The 16726-nt window shown below is 37.9% G+C and overlaps 2 protein-coding genes across 3 annotated transcripts; both read right to left on the minus strand.

Moving 5' to 3' along the window:
• Positions 1-2414: 2414 nt before the first annotated feature.
• LOC147394821 (DEAD-box ATP-dependent RNA helicase 14-like) lies at positions 2415-10010 on the minus strand. Its single transcript, XM_086454341.1, has 9 exons — positions 9833-10010; positions 8665-9329; positions 7627-7821; positions 6857-6925; positions 6047-6316; positions 4966-5316; positions 4520-4797; positions 3509-3889; positions 2415-3406 (listed from the first exon to the last, which is right to left on the minus strand). The coding sequence occupies exons 2-9, from the start codon at positions 9010-9012 to the stop codon at positions 2842-2844; spliced, it is 2457 nt and encodes an 818-aa protein (XP_086310467.1). The 5' UTR covers positions 9013-9329; positions 9833-10010; the 3' UTR covers positions 2415-2841.
• A 1819-nt stretch (positions 10011-11829) lies between these two features.
• On the minus strand, positions 11830-15311 carry LOC147394822 (SGNH hydrolase-type esterase superfamily protein). 2 transcript variants are annotated; one of them, XM_086454342.1, is made up of 6 exons: positions 14983-15296; positions 14550-14627; positions 13726-13866; positions 13287-13363; positions 12531-12695; positions 11830-12167 (listed from the first exon to the last, which is right to left on the minus strand). In XM_086454342.1, the coding sequence occupies exons 1-6, from the start codon at positions 15079-15081 to the stop codon at positions 11993-11995; spliced, it is 735 nt and encodes a 244-aa protein (XP_086310468.1). In that variant the 5' UTR covers positions 15082-15296; the 3' UTR covers positions 11830-11992. The 2 variants fall into 2 exon arrangements, with proteins under 2 accessions (XP_086310468.1, XP_086310469.1); XM_086454343.1 differs by lacking the exon at positions 14550-14627 and having other exon boundaries at positions 14983-15311.
• Positions 15312-16726: the final 1415 nt, after the last annotated feature.

A 16726-nucleotide genomic window follows, 5' to 3' on the forward strand; every position in this document is an offset into this window, starting at 1 on the left:
ATTTTGACAAACATTTTGACAAAACATTTTTCAAAACATGGGTTAGAGGTTTTAGAATGGGCTGATTTTTGGTGAGGATGATCTCTACGGTGAGGAGATCATCCTCACCAAAAATCAGCCCATTCCAAAACTTCTAGTCCTAGTTTACAAGTTGAAAAATCGTGGACCGTCCATTTTTTGTAAACCATTTTTGATGGGGTTAGAAGTTTTGGAATGAGCTGATTTTTGGTGATGATGATCTCCTCACCATAGAGATCATCCTCACAAAAAATCAGCCCATTCTAAAACCTCTAACCCATGTTTTGCCAAAATGTTTGTTGCTGAACATTTCCCATATATATATATATATATAGGGAGCGGTTCGGTAGCCCTAAAGCTTGCCAAGTTTGGTGCCAAACAATTTTTGTAAATCACTTTTGATGGGGTTAGAAGTTTTGGAATAGGCTGATTTTTAGTAAGGATGATCACTACGGTGAAGAGATCATCCTCACAAAAAATCAGCTCATTTTGAAACTTCTAACCCTAGTTTACAAGTTGAAGAATCGTGGACCGTCCATTTTTCTAACTCACTTTTGATGGGGTTAGAAGTTTTGGAATAGGCTGATTTTTGGTGAGGATGATCTACTCATCATAGAGATCATTCTCACAAAAAATCAGCTCATTCCAAAGCTTCTAACCCATATTTGAAAAATGTTTGGCACCAAACTTGGCAAACTTTAGGGCTGCTGAACAGTCCCCATATATATATATATATATAGGGTCCCGTTCGCCACCCTTAGTTTTACCACACACTTTAACAAACGCGTTTTGTCTTACATGGGTTAGAAGTTTCGGAATGAGCTGATTTTTGGTGAGGATGATCTCTATGGTGAGGAGATCATCCTCACCAAAAATCAGCTCATTCCAAAACTTCTAACCCCATCAAAATTGATTTACAAAAAATGGACGGTCCACGATTTTTCAACGTGTAAACATGGGGCTAAACATTTCGGAATGGGCTGATTTTTGGGGAGGATGATCTTCTAATCATAGAGATCATTCTCACCAAAAATCAGCTCATTCCAAAACTTCTAACCCATGTAGGACAAAAAACGTTTGTTAAAGTGTGTGGTAAAACTTAGGGAGCTGAACATTTCCCATATATATATATATATATATATGGTCCCGTTCGCCACCCTTAGTTTTACCACACACTTTAACAAACGCGTTTTGTCTTACATGAGTTAGAAGTTTCGGAATGAGCTGATTTTTGGTGAGGATGATCTCTATGGTGAGGAGATCATCCTCACCAAAAATCAGCTCATTCCAAAACTTCTAACCCCATCAAAATTGATTTACAAAAAATGGACGGTCCACGATTTTTCAACGTGTAAACATGGGGCTAAACATTTCGGAATGGGCTGATTTTTGGGGAGGATGATCTTCTAATCATAGAGATCATCCTCACCAAAAATCAGCTCATTCCAAAACTTCTAACCCATGTAGGACAAAAAACGTTTGTTAAAGTGTGGTAAAACTTAGGGTGCTGAACATTTCCCATATATATATGGGTCACGTTCAATGGCAAACTTTTTAGCAAACTTTTTGACAAAACATTTTTCAAAACATGAGTTAGAAGTTTTAGAATGGGCTGATTTTTGGTGATGATGTGAGGATGATCTCTACGGTGAGGAGATCATCATCACCAAAAATCAGTCCATTCCAAAACTTCTAACCCCATCAAAAATAGTTTACAAAAAATGGATGGTCCACGATTTTTCAACTTGTAAACATGGGTTAGAAGTTTTGGAATTGGCTGATTTTTGGTGAGGATGATCTCCTCACCGTAGAGATCATCCTCACCAAAAATCAGCCCATTCCAAAACTTCTAACTCATGTTTTGAAAAATGTTTTGCCAAAAAGTTGGCCATTGAACGCTACCCTAGATATATATATATATTTCAGATTGGTTCCATTCTATCATACCCTTAATCCGGTATCGAACCAAATCAATCGAATGTTTTTATATACAATCCGTACCCGAACCAAACCATACTCAATCCAAACCAATCAAATCCAAAAGACTTCATATTGGTTTGCTTCTCAGATTTACCCAATCCAATGTGCACCCCTATCCCAATCCAATGTGCACCCCTATCGTAGACCACCTACACCACGAGATGCTAGACTAGAAACTATTCTTAATTTGCATACATCGATCCCACAATATTTGATAAAGGTGGTGCTTTTAAGATGCTTCCAGCGGCCTAGGGAGGAATGAATGACCAACGACAGTGGTAGTGCCCTTTTTCTCACATAGTTAATCATCTTCTTCATTGAAGAATCAAAATCAATGCCCAGGAACCAAGGCATAATCTGATAATTTTACTCAATTCCACCTGTAAAGCTATTGTTGAACAGATGAGAGATGTAAAGACCACTCCAAACTCTAAACATTTCCAATTAAAAATAGAATTTGAAGACTCCATATACGCTTCGTTATATCTTAGAAAAGAACTTACTTGCTCCCTACAGTTAAATTTTGATAAAATAGCAAGAGGCCTAAAACAATTATAAAGTTTACAACCATCCATTCTATAGGTCCTGATTGTTCCCCTACCACCCCTTCCTCTCTTTCTATCTATATAAAGAACACATTTCCACCAGCTTGCGCTCCCCATGTTTCCTGTTACTGTTACACTGCCTCATTCCAGCTATTACAACTGTTTTTTTTACCAAAAACATCTCCAAGAATCATCAGATCAGAATATCTTTTTTTTTTTTTTTTAGGATCCAAACAGGATCATTACGAAGAGCAATAGTATCATTGTTATCCATATCAGTTTTCACTCCTTGTCGAACCTACTTACCATCCTCATCGGGCAGAATCATGCCTTCTTCATCAGCTGGAATCATTCCCTCTTCTTCCGGAATCAAGCCTTCCTCCTCTTCCTCCCCATGAAAAGGAGGCAGTTGACCATTGGGAACTCTTCCATTATCCCCCCGCTTTGGTGATCTTCCCCATTGCCGCTGTGGCAGATCGCCCAATGGTGATTGTGACCTTCCATGTATAGGGCTCTTCACTCTATGATACGGTGATCCCCGACGATGCTGCTTTGGTGGTGGCGAATAAACTGGGTCCACAGACCGGGGTACATTTGGTAAAACGTCTCTCCTCGACACTGGAGAACGTCCACGCACCATTCTGGAACCACCAAACCTATCGAGGCTGCGACTACGGCTTCGACTGCGGCTCCGGGGGCGAGGGTGGGGGTAGCCCCACCCATTCCCCCTGTGTGGGCTTCTGCTATGACTGCGGATTCGGCTGTGATCTCGGTCTCTATCTCCAGTTTGGCGACCAATATTATTGGCAGCGTACTTCCCATGTAAATCCTCGCTGTGTCCATCATGGTAACCTCGATCATACCTAATCCCAACGTTATTTTAGAATGAGGTTTCATACTTACGCAATTCTACTTGAGAATATTATTATTATTATTGAAAAAAGCTGCTACTAGGGACAGCATACCTCTCACGTGGTTCACGGTCGTGACCACGACCTCCATTGCTTATCTCCGACCTGCCTGAAGATGGTAGAGGCCCGCGACCACTCCTCCCACCATAACCAGAATCCTGCCGTGCACCACGGCCTCCATCACGACCACCAGGAACCCCCCACCGTCTATTCCTGCCCATCCCACCACCACCTCCTCTCAGAGCCAGCTCACGGATTTGTGGTGGAACTCGCTGATTTGCCCCTTCTAGAACTTTGATGAGATCTGATGCAAACTTCGAGTCCTGCTCAAGAAAGAATGTGTATGCCACTCCAGTGGCACCTGCCCTTCCAGTTCTTCCAATCCTATGAACATAGTCCTCAATTCCAGTAGGAAAGTCATAATTGATAACAACCCTGCAGCAGAGATCAAGTTTAAGGTCCTGATGTCAATTTTATGGCATAACCCAACATTTTCATCAATAAGATAACCACTATCATCATATAATCAACATAAGCATAACCATTCCACTCATGCCAAAGGTAAGATTAAAGCAATTAATATATAGAGCTACTATTGGCACCCCAACTACTTGTTACACCCCAATTTCTTAAATTATTTATCACCCCCCAATTAAAGATTAAAACACACTATCCAAACAGTACAAAGGTTTGGCTCAAGTTACTATCTCAACATTATAACACTCTGTTCAAACAATTTCAGTAGCTGTTTACAATTAGGATTATGCTCGTATACAATCCAAAACCTAAAAATAAAAATCTAACAGGAAAAAAAAAAGAGCTTCTAATGGCAGCCCAACTTTAACTTATTCTTAACCGTTTCATTTTTTTCTTTTAAATTGGGGTGTAATAAGTAAAAGTTGGGATGCCAACACTAGCTCTCTTAATATAAGCACTTCAAGAGTAATGGGAGCTGCCCATTAGATTCACATTGCAAAATATGAAGCTTCTAGACAACAAAAAGACCACCCTTTTAGGGGTGAAGTTTACGACCATCCAATAACAGAAATTGGGTAAAGTACTGACCTGATGTCTTTGATATCCAGACCTCGAGCCGCAACATCGGTGGCTACAAGTATGGGACACTTCCCAGAACGGAACTGGTTTAATACATAATCCCTCTCACCCTGAGATTTGTCCCCATGGATGGCAGCCGCTCCAAATTGGCGAGTAACCGTGCGAGTGAGTTGGTCACACATTTTCTTGGTTGAGCAGAAGATAATGACTTTAGACCCTGGTTCTTGAGATCGCAATAGTTGTTCCAACCGTCTGTTTTTCTCCATGGGTGTCAACACTTCAATATACTGTGCATACAAGGCAATAACATTAAAAGACTAGAAAAACCACTATATCTTACTAAATAAAAAACAACTCAAACATCCATACTGGAATCCCGAGTTTTGGAGTATCGCAATTAGATTACACTTGGTTCAGGCTAAATTAACACTTTAAAAAAAATCGTTTGATCGCACCTGAGTGATAGCCTTGTTGGCCACAAGTTCATCTATGCTGCCAATGTTAACCTGCACCGGATTAATAAGTAAATCTGCTGCAATTTTGCGGACTTCCTTTGGCCATGTTGCAGTGTACATGAGAGTCTGGCGACGAGTAGGTATTTCTTTGACGATCTTCCGAATTTGAGGTTCAAAACCCATGTCCAACATGCGGTCTGCCTCGTCAAGCACCAGGTATGAAACTTGATGAAGGCTAACTTTTCTCATCTCCAGAATATCATTAAGCCGTCCGGGAGTTGCAACCACAATATCTGCTCCTCGCTCCAGTTCTCTTAGCTGGGGACCCTTTGGGGCTCCTCCATATAGACACTACAGCCACACAAACATATCAAAAACATTGTTAGCAACCAATTTTCCAATTTAAAAAAAAATAGAATAAGACAAAGGCACGTGGCATGGAAATAGAAATGCCATTCAAATAAGCAAGAGAACCTATGGCAATAGTCACTCAAATAAAACCTCAAATACTGGGGTGGGCGAAAATATTGCCCAAGTAAACTCCCTTTGATAATTGAAGGGTGCATGGTTGAGAATATGATACAATACAGGAACAACAACTCCAGGAGAGATGATGAATACAGTGGATTACAATTTAAACAACAAAAACCCAAAAAAGTACTGGTCTAATAGCAACAATAGTACATAACCTCACAAACTACAGTGAACCACGTAATTTATCAATGTTGGTTTTTGTCAAGTAATTAATTGGGACTAAAAATTATAAATAATTATTGCAAAAGAATATTATCTTCTTAGATCTCATCAGAAGAAATGGATGTTTGCTTTTCAGTACTTTAGAAGCTAGTTCTTAATTGTTCCAGTTAGTTTAATGGCAAGTAAATAATGCTCCAGATACAAATCTTTCAATAACATATAAGTTCAATAATTACGGAGAATATTCTGGCACAACAGCCCTGGAAAAGTCTACAAAAAATTCTTTAAGAATTAGTTTAATCTTAATGAGAACCACAACTACAAAAATACCATCATTTTCTGAAACATAAAATAGTAGTAGATGTGAAGCCAAAGGGGAACAAACCGTGCATGAAATTCTTGATGACCTGCCGAACTTCACAGCTTCATCTTGTATCTGTGTTGCCAATTCCCTCGTTGGTGATAATACCAACACAGTTGGACCCAACTGGGAATTATTACGACAACGCTTCAGGTGAATAAACCCTGGAATTAGGTAACCCAAGGTTTTCCCGGATCCTGTCTTAGCAATGGCCACGATATCACGACTCTGTAAAGCAATTGGCCATGATTGGGCCTGAATTGGTGTTGGAGCAGAGAACCCAGCATTGTGTACCTGGAAAAGCAAAACCAGCGATCCCCATGAGGAGAGGTACCCGGCTTAAATTTTTTTGTTGGTTTTAACCGCGGAGGAGTAGGTAACGCTGGAAGCAGCGTTATCAACCCCCATTTGTAGACGGCCGTTGCTTGCTGATGCAAGCTGGAGCAGGAGAAAGTGGCCTTCTGTTCTGACCGAGTGGCAGACTGAACCATCACCGGCGACAGCCCCGGCCACGAACTGGGGTGATTCTGAAAGCCCTTCTCAAAATTTGGTCCTCCGTATAAAGGGCGCTCCAACTACATGCAAGCCCCCCAACACAATGGGTGGCACAGCGTACGACATTAGCTCCTCCAGGAGCAAATATCGCACCTGCGACAAAAACAGGACAGATGGAAAATAGACATGAGTCTGAAATTCAGCATTCGACCTCCAGCAATCACAAACTTGCACAGCAAACACCGTTAGGTTACGACCCGAGGAAACTTACATGAGCTTCTAGACGCTTTATTAGCATAAAGTGGTAAAGACCAAGAAAGAGGAGAACAAAAACATTACCTCTCTAAGAATCTCCGAGGACAAACCAGTAGATTCAAATGACATAAAAGGCAGTGGCACATCATCTCCCTGAGGAAGTCAAAACCAGATCAACCATTATCTCAAATAACATATAACAAAAACAATATTTAGCAAACCAAGCTGAGGTTCAAATATACAACTTTTATAGTTTCCAACCTGTGAACATGGATTCTAGTAGTCATGCATTGAACACAATTAACTTCAAAACTTACTACATGATAAACACTAGATTTTACATCTAATGTTAAATTTCAAATAAGAAACCATGACGAGAAACTTAGTCACAAACATGATTCCAAGCTGCTTCAATAAGGCCAGAACAAAAATTATGGTCATCTTCGTCTTGTCTGGTCAAGCAAAAAGCCCAAGTCACACCCCAAAGAGGACAACACACAGTCAATAAGTTGCAGACTACAAAAATCGAGGATGCTTATGCATGATTCTAGAAATATATCAAACTTTATTGGAAACTAAAAGCATATGACATCAATGCGACAAAATTTCACTAAGCACAAATAGCATGAACAAATCAGATTTCAGGAAATATATACTTCTAAATTTAAAGAAACAATAAGAATCTAAGAGCTACAGCGGACCAACCGAAGGGTCAGTCCATCATGTGAGATAAAACAAAACCCAAATACAACAACTAGACTTGTGAGCTTTAAGGGACCAAATAAACTGCAAAGGAAGTGTGCAAATAAGAAACCACAAAGGTAATCTTATGTAGAAATCCATTTGATGCTTACAGTAATAGTGATTTCGTGCAGACGGCGATACGATTCCACTGATGAACCACTGCCAGGATTGGGTCCATGTGCTTTCGTGGATGATCTCAAAGCCTGTGAACTATGTGAATGGTTGTGTACATTAGATCCTCCACGATCACCACCAACTAGTCCATTTGAGACATTATCTGAATGACCACTGCCACCTCTCATACTCTAATACAAAAGATAAATGGGATATTTTTATTACCCACAGAAGATAAATTAATATTTGCTTTCTTATTAGCTACCAAAGAGCGCAATATTAGCATATGAAAGGTTCAACAGATAAAAATAAATTAATCAGTACCAAGGCAACTTACATTGTAGTATATCTATGAACAATCATTGCAGCCATATAAACCCTATTCTACATACGAGTTTTCCAATATCTTACATGTTACCTCGAAGTAATGCTACATGGGAGCAGGGCCCTAAAATGTCCTACACCTTACTAAGATGTAAAATAGCAAGCACTATATGGCTTCATCAACTAAGGTTTTGAAAGGCAAACATCTCTTGCCTTCTTCACCTTGTGACATAGCTATGAATCTTACGCAAATATTCTAGTTGTGGATGGGCCTCGTATCCTTTACAATTTTATTTTCCGTTTTTCCTCAGCCTTTAATTAAATAAAAATAGCTCTTCTAGATTAAATAGCATATCTTTCCTTAATCGTAATAGTCAATGTTTTTTAATATTTCCTTGCATACTTCTCTTTCCTACTGAACTTATTGTATAATTCAACTTTTAATGTATTATTTTGTAGTCTTCATATTGAAGCTTAAACCTCACACCTTGAGACTTTTTTTTTATGGGTTAACTGGACTTGAACCCACAACCTCAAAGTTATTTTGCAATCTGTCAAACCAACTGAGCTATGGGTCACACCTTGAGACATATGCCTCTCTTCAGACCATTAAAGCACCTTTAATAAACATTTGAGACTGGGCACATGATGTGTTAGACAACAAAGCTATCAGATTAGTCAGAATTAGTAAATGAGAACACAATAAATACCTGATGATTCCTTCCTACAGGAATTGCTGCAAGCTTGGGGCCACCATTGCTAACTCTACCATATCGATCATCTTCCTCCTCCCTACCATTGCGATGATGCCCATGAAAAGATTGCTGAATCTGAACCGAAGAACTTATAGGCACTGGAGCCAACTTTGGAAGTGTGGGTGATGGGGCCCGGCCGGAGGAACCACCGGGCCTCTCATACTGGGTGACATTAGTCTCCGGATTCCAAAAGTAAAGATACCCAGTATTCCCATCAACTAAGCCTTTCCATGGCTTTGGAAGTGTAGGGTCTTCTGGAGCGTAGCTTGGACCATTCGGGGAAATGGACGTCTTTGCAGCCATAGCAGAGTGAACAACAAACAATAGGATTGAAGGCTGATAAAAATAATACCAAAGGAACAAGCTTTGTCAGAGAAAATCAAGTTTCTAAACCCGAAACTGGCTCAGATGAATGGGTTCAATAAAATTGTAAGGGAAGCGAGTGGGGAGACTAAAATTTTGGACCCCAATTGACAGATTGAATCCAAAGAAGTCAGCAGAATGTGCTTGTGTGGGAAAATTAGAACTCCAAAAGAAAGTAAAAAAGAACCCGCCTTGAACACTTCTTTAACTCCCAGCACCAACTGCCCTAAATCCCACGTGGAATCAAGGCCAAAGACCTACACAATCAGCCAAACACCTCAAAAGGTAAACAACCAAAATTCCAGCCAAACAATTAGAACAGAATTATCTCCAAATTCAAAAGCACTCAACCATGAAACCTACATCACAATAATAAAACTACAGGATATTCAAAGCTCCAGATCCCCAAAAAAAAATCAGAAACATAAATTTCTACCACAAAAGCAGCTCAAGCACCCTCCTTTCCACACACAAATTAAAAAGAAAAAAAAAAAAAAAAAGCGCTATATTTCCCACAAAAGACCTTGATCTAGGGTTTCAAAAGCTACAAAACCACGTATCAGAGAAATCAATAAATTCAGACAATCGACGAACTTAAATCGCGAAACCCCTCAAATTACAAATCAGAAAAACCTTATTCCTCGTTAAAAAAAAACTTCTAGCTTAGTTATTACGGTTTCTTCGAAGATCAAAAACTCTAATCTTTATCTAGATCTGAAAAAGAGAATAAAAATAATCAAAAATCCTGAAAGAGGCGTACCTTTCGATGGTGGTGGTGTGGTAGCAGAAGCTTCGAAGACGGATTCAAAGAAACAAAAACAATTCTCTCTCAACTTCTCCTCTCTTCTTATCCCTCGCGAGCGGAGGAACCCAAAGCTTTATAGGGAAAGAAAGAAAAGCTTCAAACGGACGTAACCAGAGATGACATTCGGGTCTTATAGCTTCGAGTTTGGAAACATGTAGTTAGATTTTAACCATGGTTAGGCTCCTTTAGATTAACCGTGGTTAAGAAACCCAGCTGCGAAAATATCTTACCTCTTCGTGTGGAAAAGAAAAGGAGAAATGTTATTTGCACTCCAACTTTTACTTAGTTACATCCCAATTTAAAAAAAAAAATAAGGAGATATCTACGAAAACATGCACGCACTACATTATTCACTTTTACGCATCTACGATCTCATAAGTTTGAAAGTGACAAATCTGTGAATTTGTAAATATTAAAAGTGATGAAAACGCGTAAAAATTAAACAGTGCACCGCGTGTATGTTTTCGTAAATATCCCTTGGTGAATGTACACAAAAGATTAGTTTGATTGGTGATGTGCATTCATTAATTATAACATTGTCTTAAGAATGATTTATAATCATTAGATTTTAATTCTTTGTGAAAAGATTGGATCTAGTGGATATAAGTTATCAAACACTATAAGTTTCAACGCAAATAGATTAACTAAGGGATGGACCACATATCCATACGGTCAATGATCCCCAAAAATGCCATGTGGCATAAAATTGTGTGCCGCCTGACCTTGATTAGCAATGGGACATTTGATGGCATCCCAACCCTTTTTTACATGGGTAAGCCGTACTTGAACTCATCACCTCAAAGTGGAGGTTCCAATATGCCAAATAACTGAGCTATGGGTCTAGGCTCTAATCCCAATATTCGTCTCTCTTATGGAGTACTTGATAGGTGTAGGGGTATTTGTAAAGTTGATTATGATTCCAAAGGTTTCGCTAATTAGAATCAAAATCAATAAAATTCAAATAGTCTGTGATAATCTGACTACCCAATGTGACATGCTCAATTGACTACTTGACATGACAAACTTAGAAATCTAGATCTGCTCTTCTTGGATACATGATTCTCTTGAGATACACTTTTTTATAGAGAAGTGCAGCCACATATCCCAAGAAATGCAAATCTACAATTCTCAAACCTATCACGTCAGAGTAGTCGATTGACTTTGCCACGTGGGATAGTTAGATTATCATGATTCAAAATGAAAACCAACGTTGTAGTTAACTTCTGATTCTGAGTATATGTAGAACTCAATTGAAATCAACCTATTGCCACCCCACCATTGACATTGATGAATTGTAGACAATGGATTTTTAGAGAAAAACAGGGGGTTTTGGCCAAGATAGAGATGAGGTCATCTAAGTCATTTTCTATTAGTTTGTTAGAGAAGATTGTGGTCGAAGAGTGTATCTCTTCAGTCGTGAATAAGGGGTATCTCATAATATGTATATATTTAACCGAGATACCTAAGCCTCTTAGAGCACCAAACTAATCCTTGAAGCACTTGCATCCCCTACCGCACACCCACCAAATAATTTCTAGGATAAATACATGAGGGTGGCCCCTAGGGGGATTCGAACTGAAGACCTCAATTTCGTATGGCGTAGTCTTCGCCATCTCAAAATTTACCAAAATCTGAAAGGATACATCTAAATCATCCTTCATCTTATGATTTCAATCATAAATCAAAAGGAACAAGTTGAGATCAATGAGACAATCGTCCACTCCAACCTCTTGATGTTGATATCATACTCTTCAATCTCTCCATCAAAGAAAAGAAAATATTGAGACCTTACATTCTTTCCTAGAGTGAGATAATGATATTCTCACCCTATTAATATTTTATTTTTTGAATTTAGTTGGGGTGTAATAAGTAAAAGTTGGGGTGTCAGTGGAAGTTTTCTTTTTTAACTTCATTTTATTTTAAATGCCTTGCAGAGAGAGAAAGAGACCAAATGGCCATGTTTTGTAAATTCTAATGTATATATAAAAATCATCAACAAAAAGATCATAATAATGCCAAGACAAACTCAATGGAACAATTACTAAAGGAAACAATAATCCAAGAATAGAATAAAGAGACCAAGTGAGCACCAAAATATGGAAGAGCCATTAAAAATTAATTTTGCAAGCATTGTTGTTGGAAAGCCTTCGCGGGGTTCTTCCCATCAATTTTGGAATGGTGAGGGAAATCGTAGGGCATTTCTGAAGCACGTAGCCATGCTTCATTGAACACACTCACCACTTCTTTATGAACCACTGCATTGCCTTCTTCTGTCAAGTGCAATCCATCACTGAAGAAAGAACAAGAAAATAAAAAAGCACGAATGAAAACTTCAGTTGCATAAGGGTCTCAAATTTTTCTGCAAGTTTTGTTGAGATCATGCTCGCGTGGTTTAGTGAAAGTCTTCTTCGGTCAATGGGTCAGTCAAGAATCAAAATTTTAGAATTGTCATATGGAGTCTTTCTGATCTATGAATCCCACATGAAACCACGGAGTGGCATGTCCTGCCTCCACAGCGTGTACACAACATGTCTCAGTCATGCCGTTTGTAGAACAGAGTTGATGCTCCATAAAATAGAAGTAAAAGATTTTTCCAAGACAACAACACTCTCATCCTTACTTAGAAGAAGAAAAGCTTTTATATATCACTAACCTTAGGAATTTTTTCTGCCACCCCTCCGTTTCCTGCATCTTGGACCACAAATCAATTGAGGGAAGACCCATTTCCCTAGCTACCTCAACACAGTGCTTCGCATAAACTCCCGTCGTTTCGTTTGTCCTTTCTGGCAGTTCCATTGCTTTCTCACCATATAAGGATCTGCAAGACTTGCACAATTAATTAAAACTTTCTAAAGCACACCATAAGGAAAAAAGTATGAAAAGAAATAGGTGAAGTTTTCAATTTTGTTACTTCTCGTGACTCTGCAGATATATATATATATTTTTTTTGAAAAGTAGACTCTGCAGATAAACCTACCCATTTACAACTTTTGGGGTACATTAAAATATAGAAAGTTTAATTAAAAAAAAAAGGATGGAAGAACAAAATCAAATGAATATTGACATTTATTTGTAAAGCTTCTCAACTACCAATAAAAATTCGCTTTCTTATGTAGTCCAGGAGAACCCTAATGTACTCAAGTGAGCTATTCTTACTCCCTTAGAAACCAAATAGAACTCTAGTTGTGGAACATACCTAAAATTCAATTTTGAATCCCTCAACAAGTTTCTTCTTACATCTTGCTCTTAGAGCTATTGTATTCAGCCATTTTTGTTGTTAGTAGTAGCACTCTATTCCTATATTCCTCCTTTTTCTTCTTTCATATAACTTTTTTTTTAATTCACAATTTTTTATAAAGATATTACGATACGCCTATGAATGTAGCATTGTAAGGAGAAAGTATCAAACCGTGCATATTCCATGCGCCCTTCTTCATCGATTGGAGGTGGAGTAATCAACACCACCAAAATGTTGGGAGAGAATTCCTGCCAATCGATGTCACATGAGATATGTAGAATGAACTAATCCATTTAATATCAAATCCATTTATCAGTCTCACCCCCCAACACATGGAAATTTAAATATTCCATGCAGTGTTTAAGACATAATTCGAGGCTTCAATAGGAAAAGGGATTAGTGTTTTTGTATTAAAATGAAATGTACCGTCGTAGTTCACCTTCACCCTTGCAACACACAAACAAGGGTACTTTGGAGTCACCATCCATTGTGTGGACATCATATTCTTGCACCCAAACACCTCCAAAGTACTTCTATATCTTAAACTTGACCCATCAATGAGCCATTACCACAAAATTTCGCTACATTGGAAAAACTTAAGATTTCTAACCTTCAAGTGTCGAGCAATTCTTCTGAGATTGTTACCGTACTCTTCAACGGGCACATGTTGTCGTTCACTGGTCCTCCCTGAAAGAGCTGCATCATTGGCACCAAAGAAAACCGTCGCTGCAACAGGAGGATTCAAGATACCCTGAAAGAAGATTTAATATAAATAACCTTTAAAATTTGAAAATTAAATAATTATGAAAAAATTAATATGTTTTTCAAAGGATCATATAGGAGTCTAGAGCCACTCCGAGTCAAATCCAAAAAGAATATGGTTTTACCAAAATAACAAACTAGTTAAGTTAATCCAACAACATGATGCTACAAAGGCCGACTACAGCCCTCGTTAGAAGGAAGATACAAGTTGAAAGTTCTAGAACAGCGAGAAGGAGGTCCAAACAAAAGTGGATTGAGATAGTGAAAGTGAATAAGAAACACTTTCAACAACAGAAGACATGGCTCTAGACAAAATTGAATGGAAGAACATGTTTTGTTTAGTGGAGAAACAAGTTTCGTTTGGCCAACCCCAAATCTTTGGGATATGGTTTCAATGATGATATAGAGAAATTTTTATTGAAATCTTATATGGGTAGAGATGGATGGGCCTTAAAGATGAAATTAAAAATGCCCATCAAACAATCAACAAAAACCCAATCTCACATGATAACCATTAGACTAAACATCCTCTATTTCTACCAAAATAACAAATCGATTTTGAATCCCATGAAACATTGCTGCATTTAAGATAGAAACTAAAATCAGAGCTATACAACACATGTAAAACATCTGGTTAAGCATCAGAATAGAACAAAAACAAACAAATATTACAATGGGGAAAAGGTGATGTAAAAGGAACAAAGCCCATTTGGTGTTGTATCCACCATATCCACGGACCAACACATCCGCCTGAAAACAAAATAAAAAATATACAATAAGCGTTTCTATACAGAAGATTCAAAATTCCAATTGGGTATGTTGGAAAATGGCCAAAAGTATCATAAAAAGTAAAAAAAAAAAAAAAAAATCGAACATAAGATGACAAATCATTTTGGGTTTTGTTCCAAAGACATTGAGAAATTAACAATAAAAGGGAAAATATGGAAGAAAAAAAATCAAATTCATAAACATGGGTAATAAATCTGAAGTGGGTTATCTGCAGTACCCAAGAAAAATCAAAAGAATTATGAGGGACAAAAAGATTTTTTTTAAAAAAAAAAAAACAAAAACAGAAATTTAAAGGAAAAAAAACAAAGGGGGAAACCTTTCGAGAGTAAGTCTCGGCAAGCGCTGCTCCCCATCCACCGCGTGTGAAAGAGTGCTCTGTGATTGAATCTCCAAACAGAACAAATTGAGGCCTCATTGTTTACTGGAGAGAGAGATTAGAAACTCTCGGATGTAAAGTTCGAGAGTCAACTTGCAAAGCGTGACTTTAATTTCGTTTGTTCGTCAGAAAACTCTCTTTATTCTTACAATAGAAGCAAAGGTAAGCTTAGCTCAGGTGGAGCCCACAAAAGCTCCAGGAACCGGACTCACAAATGAGGTCTTTTTTCGGAAAAGAACCGAAGATGGACCCAATTCACTCGACCACGCAAGCCGCGTTCCCCTGATTCTTTATGGGCTCAACCACTGAGGTGGACTTTGCACCTTGAGAAACAATGTCTAATGGGTTCGAGTTAGGGCTGCAATTTGGGTGGTCTGGTCCGAACTTAACCTGGGCTCCACCCGATTGATGAGCGAGCCTAGGACGAGTTATGTAGAAGATGAGTTAAGCATGGATTAGCATATCTCAACCCGAATTCAATTTGAGTTGAGAGTTGGAGCAACTCTACTTAATCTGAATCTATTGTTATATACTAATATATAAATATTTTCATATTAATTATATACTTTAATTTATGAGTAGTGTTGGAGTGACCTTAAATTGGAATCTCATAATGCACTTCTTCACGTGAAAATGAATAGGAACCATCAATGCTTTAAATATGAGGTTCTAGCCGAGGTCACATCAACATTATTCTTAATTTAGTTTTAAGATGTTCTTTTAATTATTTCTTTTTTATAACTAAGGTTAAAATAAAGATATTTTTTTACGATTCTTTCTTTTTGAGCATATTTGCCATGTATGGTCATATATGATATGATATGCATAGATTTCTTGAACATGAAGAATCATTTCATTAAGGGTATGGACACTAAGCACCAAGGAGTGAAGGCAAGCATCATCGAGAATTTTTATTTTTTTTTTAATTTAGTTTTTTATTTTATCTTCTTATTATGGCTTGTGGACAATTGGATATTATTAATGTGAGTTTTGGTTTAGTGTGATTTGTCTAAATATTCTTTTCATGATGAATTTGGAGGTTATATGCAATTTTATTTATTAATGATTTTGTATTTCTTATTTAAGAAATATAGTATATTAATTGTTCGAAATGAATTTAGGGTTGTTCAATGAGTCCAACCTGCCAAAAATTACTTACTTCGCCTAACCTGAGCTCAACCTAATTTTAAAAACTCAAGCTTGGGTGATCAGGTTAAGGATTTTATTGTTTGGGTTGAGCCAGGGTTTACCCTCCAAACCTGTCCAGGTAGAAGCACTAGTTCGAGTATCTTTGACTCATACCTCTTTAAAAAAAAGACATATTCTATTGGCACACCAACATTTACATACAACACACCAAATCCTATGAAATTAAATGCTTATCTATATATAGATTGGTGTGTTACAAGTAAAAGTTGGTGTATCAAAAGAAGCTCTCAAATGGAACCTGGCTCATGCCATTAATTGGGGATGTTTCGATACTACGTTAAACCTGACTCATAATAAACACAAGTTACTTTACAAACGTGGGGGGTTAGAATTTGGGACTCCTTCGGATTATTAGCCTAGGTACCAACTCGAATCAATTTGATTTACTTGGTATGAATGTTTGGTCCCTTGTTAGCAATCCGGAATACTACAAAATTTGATACATGAAAATTTTGAATTTTATTTGATTTTGGGT

This window comes from Akebia trifoliata, chromosome 9 (genome assembly GCF_017979445.1).
Source record: "Akebia trifoliata isolate Shusen 1 chromosome 9, ASM1797944v1, whole genome shotgun sequence".
Classification (NCBI taxonomy): domain Eukaryota; kingdom Viridiplantae; phylum Streptophyta; class Magnoliopsida; order Ranunculales; family Lardizabalaceae; genus Akebia; species Akebia trifoliata.

What these genes read in the sequence shown, in the direction of transcription:
- LOC147394821 (XM_086454341.1), bottom strand. Translation starts at nt 9,012, where the DNA reads ATGGCTGCAAAGACGTCCATTTCCCCGAATGGTCCAAGCTACGCTCCA. An exon ending in CTGGATATCAAAGACATCAG is followed by an intron (nt 3,890 to 4,519) that starts GTCAGTACTTTA and finishes TCTCTGCTGCAG; the next exon opens with GGTTGTTATCAATTATGACT. An exon ending in GACCGTGAACCACGTGAGAG is followed by an intron (nt 3,407 to 3,508) that starts GTATGCTGTCCC and finishes CGTTGGGATTAG; the next exon opens with GTATGATCGAGGTTACCATG.
- LOC147394822 (XM_086454342.1), bottom strand. Translation starts at nt 15,081, where the DNA reads ATGAGGCCTCAATTTGTTCTGTTTGGAGATTCAATCACAGAGCACTCT. An exon ending in TACATCACCTTTTCCCCATT is followed by an intron (nt 13,867 to 14,549) that starts GTAATATTTGTT and finishes ATCTTCTTTCAG; the next exon opens with GGTATCTTGAATCCTCCTGT. An exon ending in GAATTGCTCGACACTTGAAG is followed by an intron (nt 13,364 to 13,725) that starts GTTAGAAATCTT and finishes ATCGATTGGCAG; the next exon opens with GAATTCTCTCCCAACATTTT.